The sequence below is a fragment of the Aphidius gifuensis genome, linkage group LG4 (genome assembly GCF_014905175.1).
Source record: "Aphidius gifuensis isolate YNYX2018 linkage group LG4, ASM1490517v1, whole genome shotgun sequence".
Lineage (NCBI taxonomy): Eukaryota > Metazoa > Arthropoda > Insecta > Hymenoptera > Braconidae > Aphidius > Aphidius gifuensis.
In genome coordinates, this window is record NC_057791.1 from 6,191,956 (window position 1) to 6,204,178 (window position 12,223).

A 12,223-nucleotide genomic window follows, 5' to 3' on the forward strand; every position below is an offset into this window, starting at 1 on the left:
AACTTTTGTGCTCAATATTGAAATAAATAAATAGCGAATTATAATAAATGTTTTTATTGATTTAAAATAGATTATTGTTAATTTATTTTCCATTTAGGCGACGAACAACTAAAATATTTTATTGTGAATGTCTAAAAATTAATAACGGAAGTTTGAAACTTTTGGTTTTTTGAGGTTTGTATGGCAAAATCGTGAATGTCAAAAGCATAGGATTTTATTTAAGACACGCTAAAAAATCTATAGCTTCGATACATCGAACAATTTCTCCACAAGTTTTAGGTGTCAATAATCATTATTACATAATGTTAACTAATATTTTTAACTACTAATTAATGCTGAACACAGCTGCGATGTTGAGTTTAGTTAAGTTTTGTATTGACACATGATAAAATCGAATTTTTCTAACGATAAGAATGGTATTGTTTTTGATGATACAACTACGAAATTTTTATAACGTCTTTGGTTTTTTACACCAAGTCTTTAGACATACGTATAATAATTATTCATAAAGTACTGATCACGCAATTATTTCAAAAATTAACAATTAGTTAATTAGCATACAATTTTGTGTATTATATTTGGATAAAAAAAAATACCTGTCACTCAGTATAAAGCAGTAAAAGTTTGATTTATTATTCAAGTATTTGGGTTTGTAACATTTGAAGTTCTTCAGTCATCATGTTTGCTCTCCTTTAATTTTTTTTTTTAATAATAAATTTTTATAATAATTTGATGCCATCTCCCCTGTTGGAAATAATTTCTCCGTAAAATTCCAGAAAGCTCCGTATCGCTCCAAAATTGGCCCGTTAAAATCTTTTGGTCGTTTATTTCCTTCATTTTACACAGTAATTCGAATATTTTGGAATTGCTACGGATTTCTTGCATTTTTCCGAGTTTTTTCGAAGTGAGCCAATTCCGGAATAATCCGAAGCGATCTGGAGCAATTTTGGAGAAATATTTCCAACAGGGTCTAAAAGCCATTTATAGCTGTAAATTAATTTTAAAAAATTTATTTTATTAAACATATGAAGAAAAAAAAATGACTTTTCTGGTAAAACTATTTCTCCGCCATTACTCCGTTTTTGGTCCATTTCCAGAGAAATTACTCCAGCGTAAGATTAATGTTGGAAAAATTAATCTGCCACTACTTTTATGTCGGAATAATTTCTCCGCCATCACCTCATGCCGGCGTAATTTCTCAGCTATCAACCTCATGCCGGAGTAATTTCTCCGGAAATAGGCCAAAAACGGAGAAATGCCGGAGTAATATTTCCACCAGGGCAATAAAGCTCGCAAAAAGAGTGGCATTTGAAATTGATGTAAAACTTGGTACTATCGTTGGTTATAATGTTCAATTTGACAGAATATACGATGAAACTACAAAATTAATATTTATGACGACAAGAGTCTTGTTACATGAAGTAATATCAAATATAAAAATTGATAAATATCATATTATAATTATTGACGAAGCACAAGAACGTCAAATTAATATTGATATGTTGATTTCATTAGTATACTATTCATTAAAAAATACAGATGATCTGAAAATAATTATTAAGCAACTCTTGACGCTGAAAAATTCCAAAAATTTTTTGATAAATCACCACTATTTTTTCAATAACTTGTTTTACATATCCAATTGAAATAATTTATGATAATGAATGTACTGTTGATGAACAAATAACAATATGTTTCACAAAATGGCATTCATGAGATATTAGAAAAAATTGCAAAATTTTTCCGAAAATGGGCCAAAAACGGAGTAATGCCGAAGAAAGCCGGAGTAATGGCGGAGAAATATTTCTACCGGGGTACTGCTACTTTTCGTGGTTGTGTACACACAATCAATTTTGTATTATTTATTTTTCTGGAATATTCCAAATACCATTGAGGTATTTGAGTTGATTCACCAGACCCAGTTTCTCCAGTAACAATTATGCACTATTTTTATTCCAAAAGATCCATAAATTTTTGTTGAAAATTGTAGACTGGTAATCCTTTACGTTTTTTCAAGTCACACAGGAAAATATTTTTTTTCCAGTATGAGTTTACTTTGTAAATGAATTTATATTTTTTATGTTTAAATATTTTTTATATTTAATATTTAAAATATAAAATAATTATTTACCATCAATTTCCATTGCAGTAGCCATGATTGAAGTGAATAATGATTATTATAGGAAAAGGGAGGAAACAGAAAATACAAAAAAAAAAAAAAATTATTCAATGATTAGATTTGAAATAAATCATGTTGATAATCGACACAATAAAGTTTGATTATCTCTAATCCTCGAACAATAAAAAAAATAGTCTTTGGTTCCATCCCCAATGTACATAGTTGACTCTCCTGAGTGCTCCTGGGAGTATAATGTTGATGTAGAGAAACGAATGCTTCAACTGTAAGCGAAGAGTTATGCCACTTATGTCGTATAACCAGTCTTAACGGTACATCTAGGACATAAGTGTCATAGTGTATCTATAGTTTAATGCATACGTTTCTATACTAGACTATAGATATAGATATGTATACACTATGCCACTATTATGTTCTTACCTGTGCCGTTAACAGCAACCCTGATCCCTAATCTTCTTGACCCCAATACAATTTTGTATATAAGTGAAGATTCATAGGCAAACGACTGTGCACAGTCACAAGCCTGCATAGGGAAACATTGAAAAATAAAATCTAGATGCGAAGGTGCACACAAGGCAAGAGGATATAACGCATCGAGAGGCCTTATATCTACTCATACCGTATCGTATAATATCGAAGCATAACTACTCTTTTTAAATACGAAAAAGTTATATTAATTTGAGACTTAATAATAAGTCAATAGTCTCAATAATTATAATAATAATTCTTCGGACAGGTTCCATGTGCCATCTGTTTAATAAATTTATATTTGTCAAACGTAATCAAATAACGAAAAAAATTCATATATTTTTAAGACACATCAAATGTTCGTTAGTGTATTAGTTATTTTTCGGTAAACGTGTATATATTAGTTGCCTCTCAGAAGTTTAGAAGCTGTGTATCGTTGAAGGCTCCACGAAAATGAAAAAGCCAAGATTAGTGATTCTGTTAGTGTTTTTAATAAGTAAACTTGTTTTTGGTAAGTGATTAATAAATAATTTATTTCTTTTTATAATATTAAATTTTTTTTTTTTTTTTTAATTTAAACTCAAAATAATAAATTTTCGACCCAATAAAAAATATTATTATTATCTGAATAATTTTATGTACCTTTTCATGTCTTAATTTTTTTCAATGAATTTCTATTCAAATTGTGATTAATTATTGAATATTTTTCCAAAAATATTAAACTTATCATATAATTAAAATTTTTAATAAAAATATGTTTCATTTTTTACTTTTTTAATAAAACTATATCGAAAACGTACAAAAAATAAATAATTAAATTATTTTTTCTGTTTTATTCAACAGGATATCAACCATCGTCTGATGCCAACGATGCATTTGATGTTTGTGAAACGCAGGCTTGTGTTAATGCTGGTAAGAAAAAAAAAAATATTCTGTCGTTATTATCTACTTATCTATTATCTAATTATGTTAGTCCGTAATTGATGAAAAAAATATTCTAAATTGAGCCTCAACAATACCTAACTAAAAACAATAATATTTTGTCATTTTTATTTCAGCTTCTCGAATAATAAAAATGGGAAATCCAAGTGTTGAACCTTGTGAAGATTTTTATGAATTTGCCTGTGGTGGTTTTTTAAATTCCACTGAATCAACCAGGAACTCAATTGAAATTGATAGCTTTACTGAAGTAGACACTAAATTTTATAAAAGGCTTGAAAAAATACTTGAGCAAAATATTACAACTAATGACTTTAAATACTTGAAGCTTGCCAAGAGTTTATACAAAATATGTTCAAATAAAATTGATATATTTGTAAATTCAATGGAGCCCAGTGGAGGCTGGCCTGTTCTCAAAGGATCCAATTGGAATGAAAGTGCATTTGATTTTAATAAAACTATATTTAGAATGGATAATAAAACAAAATGGGAAAATTATTTTTTCGTAATCAACTTACACGATGATGATTCTTCTGTCACAGTCAGGCCCTATCCATCCGATATAACTGCACCGTGGTGTTCCGGAGGCTATGATAGCACTTCTCTTAATAGATATTACAATAGCATGATTGAATATGCACAAACTATGAATGCTTCAGATAAAAATACTAACTATACAGATGATCTCAAAAAATTAATTAATTTTGAGATTGAATTGTGTAGTGCAAGGTTTTCAGATTTTGAAATGAATGAGCATCCTTTTGATACAGTTAACATGACACTTTATGAATTGGAAAAGAATTATTCCTTTTTCAATTGGAAAGAATATATCACCTATTGTCGTGGTTCTGCAGTTAACTCATCGACAACTATTATAATTGAAAATTTAAGTTACATGAAAAAATTACAAGATTTATTAAATTCAACTGTAACAAAAAGAACTTTAGCCAACTATGTTATGCATAAACACCTAAGAGATTCTGACCTATTAATAAATCTTTTGTCACCACATTATGAACAATGTGCTGAATTTGTTTCAACTAAACTACCAATCGCAGTAGGAGCTATTTATGTTCAAAGTTATAATCGTTCATGGATAATGAATGCTAAAGATAATATTTCAAAAATGACTCTGAAAATAAAAGAAAAATTTTGCGAAATAATTAAAGAGGCTGATGGGATTGATCAAGAAACAAAGAAAAGAATGGAAGAAAAACTTCAATTAACTACTCATATAATTGGACGTTTAAATGATTTTACTAATAATACAAAAGTTGATAAATTTCACGAAGATTTTGAATTATTTTATGAAGACAACTTTTTTGATGCAGCCATACAGCTTCTCGTAAAAAACATGACACGTGATGACCACATTTGGTTTTATAGTGCATTATCTATGACGTACAGTTTTACAATGTTTGATCCTTCGTCGAACCGCACAAGTACGTTATTCCTTTCACTTAATACTATTATAATTTCTCAAATGTATTGTATGAATTATATATTTAAATTATTAATCATGTAATTGGTTTGTTTTAGGTATTTCTTATACGTTTCCTGAGAGTGAATTTTTCGATTCAGAACAACCAAACTACATAAACTACGGTGCTATGGGATATTTGATAGGCGATTTGATTGCAAAAATTTTAAATAATTATGGAAGTCATTTTGATTTATACGAACTTGATCCCGACGAACGTGCTTATGACAGCTTATGGACACTAACTTCAACACGAAATTTTAAAAACAAGTCCAAATGTTTCATTGAACAGTATTCAAATTATAAAGTCAAAGAACTTGGATTAAATGTAATGATTTATTATGAAATCTTTATTTCTTTTTTGACGTTATAATTATTTTTCATTTTATCAAAATTTTCTTTTATAGTTGAATGGACGTATTTTTCGAAATATTAACGTTGCAGATCACGGTGGAATAAAAGCTGCTTATCGAGCTTATAACGATTTATCAACTTCTGATCAACGACTTCCTGGTTTGTCTTACACACCAAAACAAATGTTTTGGATTAGATATGCAAACATGTGGTGTCAAAAAACAACACCAGAACTTCTGAAAAAATATATTAATAGAGAATATCCACCAAATAAATTTCGAGTAATTGGTCCTCTATCCAATATGCCAGAGTTTGCAAAAGATTTTAAATGTCCATCCGGATCTAACATGAATCCAGTTAAAAAATGTCCTATCTGGTAAAAAAATATTAAAATAGATTATCACTTTGAATAATCAACAAGTTTTTAAAAGTGTAATAAAAGTATAAAAATAGCATGGCAATAATTATTATAATATTATAATATATTATAATATTACTGGCAACAATTCACAACTGATTATTTAATTGCAAAAACTTGTCAATTAAGTTGTAGAAATATATTTCCACACACCAATAAACCTATATCTTTCAAAACGTTCAGGACATAAGTAAATAATTATTAAAGATGAAAAGTAACGATTAAAGTTACACATGTGCACGTATAGTTTTTTTATACATTTGTTTATTTATTTATAATTTATTCATAAATGCTAAAGAAATGTAGAATCGGCGTATTGATAAGTTTAAGTTTTTGTTTTTAGTGAAATTTTGGATCTAGCATTTACGGGGTATTATATATACAATTCAAACATTCGAGGGTATAGGCTCAGTTGATAGGAAAATATCGATATAAATAATAATATTATTTTTAGATTTAATTTAAAATTAATATTGAAGGAGTTATTGTTTATCTTTCAAGAATTTACAATTATAAATTTATTCAACTATATTTATTTCAAATTATATCACGACGTTTAACGTTTTTGGTCCCATCTCTAATGTACACAATTGACTCTCCTAGGCTGCTCAGATAAGTGCATGTAGATACAGAGAAACGAATGCATTAACTATAAGAGGAGAGTTATGCCGTTTATGTCGTAACCAGTCTTAACGGTACATCTAGGACATAAGTGCCATAGTGTATCTGTAGTTTAATGCGTGCGTTTCTAGATACGCTATGGCACTATTATGTTTTTACCTGTGCCCTTGACAGCAACCCTGTTCTCCAATCATCTTGACCCAAATACAATTTTGTATATGTGTAAAGATTCATAGGCAAACGACCCTAAGTCAGAGTCACAAGCATACATAGGGAAACATAAAAGAAAAAAAAAAAACAGATGCGAAAGAGCACAAGCAAGCACAAGACAAATATAGGGAATAACGCATCGAGAGGCCTCATATCGTATTGTATCGGATCGCAGCATAACATCTCATTTTAAATACTAAAAATTTAAATTAATTTTAGAATTAAGAATAAGCCGATAGTCTCAATAATTATAACAATAATTCTTTGGACAGGTAGTCATCTTAAAATAGTCATCTCATAATCATCTTTTGTCAAACGCAATGAAATAACGAAAAAAATATATATATTTCTAAGACACATCAAATGTTCGTTAGTGTATTAGTTATTTTCCGGTAAAAGCCAGGATAAGTGATTCTGTTAGTGTTTTTGATAAGTGAACTCGTTTTTGGTGAGTGATTAATAAGTAATATATTTTTTTTTATAATATTAAATAGATTTATTTTTTTTCAATTCAAATTCGAAATAATAAATTTTCAACCCAATTAAAAATATTATTATTATCTATAAATGATTTTATTTATACCCTCGCATGTCTTTATTTTTTTTCAATAAATTTCTATTTAACTTGTGATTAATTATTGAATATTTTTAAAAAAATATTACTCTTATCATATAATTAAAATTTTTAATAAAAATATAAGTTTCATTTTTTACTTTTTTAATAAAATTATATCGAAAACGTACGAAAAATAAATAATTAAATTTATATTTTTTTTGTTTCATTTAACAGGATATCAGCCATCGTCTGATGACAACGATGCATTTGATGTTTGTGAAACGCAAGCTTGTGTTAATGCTGGTAAGAAAAGAAAAATATTCTGTCGTTATTATCTACTTATCTATTATCTAATTATCCAAGTCCACAATTGATGAAAAAAATATTTTAAATTGAGCCTCAACAATACCTATCTAAAAACAATAATATTTTGTCATTTTTATTTTCAGCTTCTCGAATGATAAAAATGGGAAATCCAAGTGTTTGCCTGTGGTGGTTTTTTAAATTCCACTGAACTAACCATCAGGAACTCAATTGAAATGGATAGCTTCACTGAAGTAGACACTAAATTTTATAAAAGGCTTGAAAAAATACTTCATTCAATAATTTTAAAACAAATGTAAATTGCGTAAACAATTTTATTTCAAATAGTATTGGCAAGAATTTCACAACTGATTATATCCATAGTTACAAAATTAAACACAAAATTTATTTTACTTACAATTTAGTTATCAAAAATCGATTCAACATATAATTTAAATCAAAATATCAATTCAAAATTTCTTCATTATTTTGCATCAATTTGAAAAAAAAATCTTTTTTCAATTTGTGTTGCAATATTTTTTATTTCGAGAATTTACAATGATATTCAATTATAGTGGGTGTTTAGTTTTTTTTTTTTTTACGGCTTTAGAATAATATTATAACAATTCGTTGATGAATTTTACCTTCTTTTGGATATCTTTACTTTTTTTTTTATATAATAAAAATATATGAAATTAAAAGTAGCTCCGAAACTAATGACTACAGACTCATGATGAATAATGCTTCAGGCGTGTGATAAAGATATTCTGATAACAAATACAATAAAAAATTACATTGAATTTTATTTTCAAACTTTTAGTTTAAAAAATAGGAATATGTATATTTATGAACAATATTGTCAATAACTGTAATTAATTGTATATATAATAATTATTGAAAAGTGAAATAATTATTATAAAAAGATGCTACCACTATACTTGGTTTCATAATTCACATATGACTAATAGTTTTCGTTTATCTATCACATGAAAAAACCAATGAGTCACCTGTTTGATAAATTTTATTTTTGTCAAATATTCGATAAGAAAATAAAATAATAAATATATTTTTAAGCTTTTGAACAAAATCTAATTTTATACTAACTGATTCATGCCTTCAAAAAGTATATTTATTATGTAAATTAAAAAAATGTAAAAAAAAAAAAACGATAGAGAGCAATTACACTGTTGTCTATTATTATCACAGGTTATAAAAATTATCACAGTATATAAAAATAAGTTGTCAATTAATTGTTTTTTTTTTTTTTACAAATCATTTCTGTCACTACGTCGTGATTCTTTATTTGATTTACCAGATGTATGTTTACCATCAATTTTTTTGTTTTGTGCTTTATTTAATTGTGCATGTGGAGAAATTTGTGTACTTTTTGAACTACAATTTCTATTATTAATAATTTCATCAGTCACAGCTTCCATTTCAAGTATTTCAAGTGGTAAAGATTGCCATTTCTTTAGCATTTATTGAATTTGGTAAATTTGTTTGTACATCTGATTTAATAATTGAAAAGTAAAATAATTATTACAAAAAGATGCTACCACTATAATTAGTTTCATAATTTATCATGATTCATTACTGATAGTTTCGTTTATCCATCACATGAAAAAACCAATGAGTCACCTGTTTGATAAATTTTATTTTTGTCAAATATGCGATAAGAAAATGATAAAAATATATATATTTTTAAGCTTTTGAACAAAATATAATTTTATACTAGCTGATTCATGCTTTCTATATATTTAAAATATCGAATGTTGTTAGTCTATTAGTCATCAACTAATAAGTTTTTTAGTATAAATAGAGGTGTGAAACATTTAGGAAATCATTAGGAAACTAAACCTTGCAACGATCGATCAAGTGGATGATATTGTTGAAGACTGCACAAAATGGAAAAGCCAGTAGCACTCATTCTGTTGGTGTTTTCAATAAGTGGACTCGTTTTTGGTAAGTTGTTACAAAATAGTAAATTATTTTATTTCTTTTTATAATATTAAATTATTTTTTTTACTTTTTTTTTTAATTCAAAATCTATATGATACATTTGACACTCGTTTAAAAAAACTATAATATATTATCCAAGTGATTTTATTTACTCTTGCATATCTTTTTTTTTTTTTTTTCAATAAAGTTCTATTCAAGTTGATGTAATTAATTATTTGATATTTTTTTAAGAGTCATTACGTTCATTATAATTAATAATTTGACATGGAAGTAATCTTAATTTTTTTTTTTTTTTTTTTTAATTAAAATTATATCGATAACGAATAATTTTTTTGTTTTATTTGACAGGCACTCAACCATCATCTGCTGACAACAATGCTTCTGATATTTGTGAAACACATGCTTGTGTTCATGCTGGTAAGAAAAAAAACATTTATGTAGTTATTATCTGATTTTCTATTTAGAGTCTACAATTGATAAAAAAATATTTTATTTTATATTTTTTTTTTATTTAAATTGATGATAAACAATACCTAATTAATCATTTCATTAAACTTATAACAATAATATTTTTTTATGTTTATTTTTATGTTTAGCTTCACGAATAATAAAAATGGGAAATCCAAGTGTTGAGCCTTGTGATGATTTTTACGAGTTCGCCTGCGGTAGTTTTGTGAATCCCACTGAATCAGACAGGAAATCAATTGTAATGGATACTTTCACTGAGCTAACATCTAAGTTCAATAAAAAGCTTGAAAAAATACTTGAGCAAAACATTACAATTAATGACTTTAAATACTTGAAGCTTGCCAAGACTTTATACAAAATATGTTTTAAAAAAAATGATATATTTGCAAATTCAATGGAGCCCAGTGGAGGTTGGCCTGTTGTCAAAGGATCCAAATGGAATGAAAGTGCATTTGATTTTAATAAAACAATATTTAGAGTTGATAATACTACACGATGGGAAAATTATTTTTTTAAATTTGACTCATACGATGATTATTCTTCTGTCACAGTGGAACCATATCCATCTGAGTTAATTGCAGATTGGTATTTCGAAGGTCTTAATAACACTATGGTTAATATCTATTACAATCTCATGATCCAATATGCACAAGTTATGAATGCTTCCGATAATAACACTAATTATGTAGATGATCTCGAAAAATTAATCAATTTTAAGATTGAATTAGGTAGTGCAAGGCTTACATTGAATCAAATGGCCGATCCCTTTTTTGATACAGTTAACATGACACTCTATGAATTGGAAAAAGATTATTCTTTTTTCAATTGGGAAGAATACATCACCTATCTTCGTGGTTCTCCAGTCAATTCATCGACAACTATTATTATTAAAAATTTTAGTTACATGAAAAAATTACGAGATTTATTAAATTCAACTGTAACAAAAAGGACTCTTGCCAACTACGTTATGTGGAAACATCTAAGAAATTATGACAAATTATCTCTTTTGTCAATAAATAATAGTCAATGCGTTCAATTTGTTTCATCTCGGCTACCAATCGCCGTAGGAGCTATTCATGTTCAAAATTTTAATCGTTCTAGAATGATAAATACTGAGGATAATATTTTGAAAATGACTCTGAAAATCAAAGAAAAATTTCTTGAAATAATTAAAGAGGCTGATTGGATTGATCCTGAAACAGAGAGAGAACTTGTAAATAAACTTCAATTATCTAAAAATATAATTGGATATATAAATGAATTTACTAATAATTCAAAGATTAATGAATTTCACGAAGATTATGAATTATTCGATGAAAACAATTTTTTCGATGCAGCCCCACGAATTGCCATTCAAATGCTCGGCCGTAATGACTTCATGTGGTCTTTTATTGCACGGGATATGTTGGCGGGTCCTGCTCAGTACAAACCTGTTTTAAACTCCATAAGTATTTTTTTTTTTTATTTAATATTATTATAATTTTTCAAATAAATTTCTTAAATTACTTATATATAATGATATTTATGTAATTTGTTCGTTTTAGTTATTTCGTATGAGGTGTTCGAGAGTGAATTGTTCGATTTGGAGCAACCAAATTACATAAATTATGGTGCCCTAGGATCTTTGGCAGGTCATGAAATTACACATGGTTTTGATTTTTCGGGAAAACAATATGATGCAGAAGGTCATTTGAACGATACATGGACAGCAACTTCAACAGAAAATTTTAACAACAAGTCTGAATGCATCATTGAACAGTACTCAAATTATACGGTCAAAGAACTTGGATTAAATGTAATTATTTATAATGGAATTTTTATTTCTTTTTTGACGTTTATTATTGTTTATTAATTATCTAATTATTCATTTATTAGTTAAATGGAAGTATTTCTCAGGGTGAAAACGTTGCAGATCACGGTGGAATAAGAGCTGCTTATCGAGCTTATAGTGATTTATCAATTACTGATAAACGACTTCCTGGTTTGTTTTACACACCAAAACAAATGTTCTGGATTAGCTATGCAACTATGTGGTGTCAAAAAACAACACCGGAACTCCTGAAGATGCTTATTTTTGATTCACATCCACCTTATAAATTTCGAGTAACTGGTACTTTATCCAATATGCCAGAGTTTGCCAAAGACTTTAAATGTCCATCTGGATCTAACATGAATCCAGTTAAAAAATGTTCTGTCTGGTAAAAAAAATTTCAAATAGATTATCACTTTGAATAATCAACAAGTTTTTTTTTAAAAAATATCCTTAAATTCTAAAAATCAAAAAAAAAAAAAATATATAATATTTATAGA

At 27.3% G+C, this 12,223-nt stretch overlaps 2 protein-coding genes across 2 annotated transcripts; both read left to right on the forward strand.

The window, feature by feature from the left end:
- Positions 1-2,667: 2,667 nt before the first annotated feature.
- LOC122853792 (membrane metallo-endopeptidase-like 1) lies at positions 2,668-5,758 on the forward strand. The gene is made up of 6 exons (XM_044154213.1): positions 2,668-3,116; positions 3,449-3,517; positions 3,664-3,981; positions 4,456-4,986; positions 5,084-5,352; positions 5,432-5,758. Exons 1-6 carry the CDS (start codon positions 3,059-3,061, stop codon positions 5,756-5,758), a joined length of 1,572 nt encoding a protein of 523 aa, XP_044010148.1. The 5' UTR covers positions 2,668-3,058.
- A 3,632-nt stretch (positions 5,759-9,390) lies between these two features.
- Positions 9,391-12,115, forward strand: LOC122853793 (neprilysin-2-like). Its single transcript, XM_044154214.1, has 5 exons — positions 9,391-9,448; positions 9,794-9,862; positions 10,042-10,509; positions 11,458-11,708; positions 11,789-12,115. The coding sequence occupies exons 1-5, from the start codon at positions 9,391-9,393 to the stop codon at positions 12,113-12,115; spliced, it is 1,173 nt and encodes a 390-aa protein (XP_044010149.1).
- The last annotated feature ends 108 nt before the right edge of the window (positions 12,116-12,223 follow it).

Excerpts from the sequence above, each read along its gene's own strand:
- LOC122853793 (XM_044154214.1), top strand. The coding sequence starts at position 9,391 with ATGGAAAAGCCAGTAGCACTCATTCTGTTGGTGTTTTCAATAAGTGGA. Across the intron at positions 9,449-9,793 it reads AATAAGTGGACTCGTTTTTG|GCACTCAACCATCATCTGCT; the intron begins GTAAGTTGTTAC and ends TTTATTTGACAG. Across the intron at positions 9,863-10,041 it reads ACATGCTTGTGTTCATGCTG|CTTCACGAATAATAAAAATG; the intron begins GTAAGAAAAAAA and ends TTTTATGTTTAG.
- LOC122853792 (XM_044154213.1), top strand. The coding sequence starts at position 3,059 with ATGAAAAAGCCAAGATTAGTGATTCTGTTAGTGTTTTTAATAAGTAAA. Across the intron at positions 3,982-4,455 it reads AGGATCCAATTGGAATGAAA|ATTTATTAAATTCAACTGTA; the intron begins GTGCATTTGATT and ends AAAAATTACAAG. Across the intron at positions 5,353-5,431 it reads TCAAAGAACTTGGATTAAAT|TTGAATGGACGTATTTTTCG; the intron begins GTAATGATTTAT and ends TTTCTTTTATAG.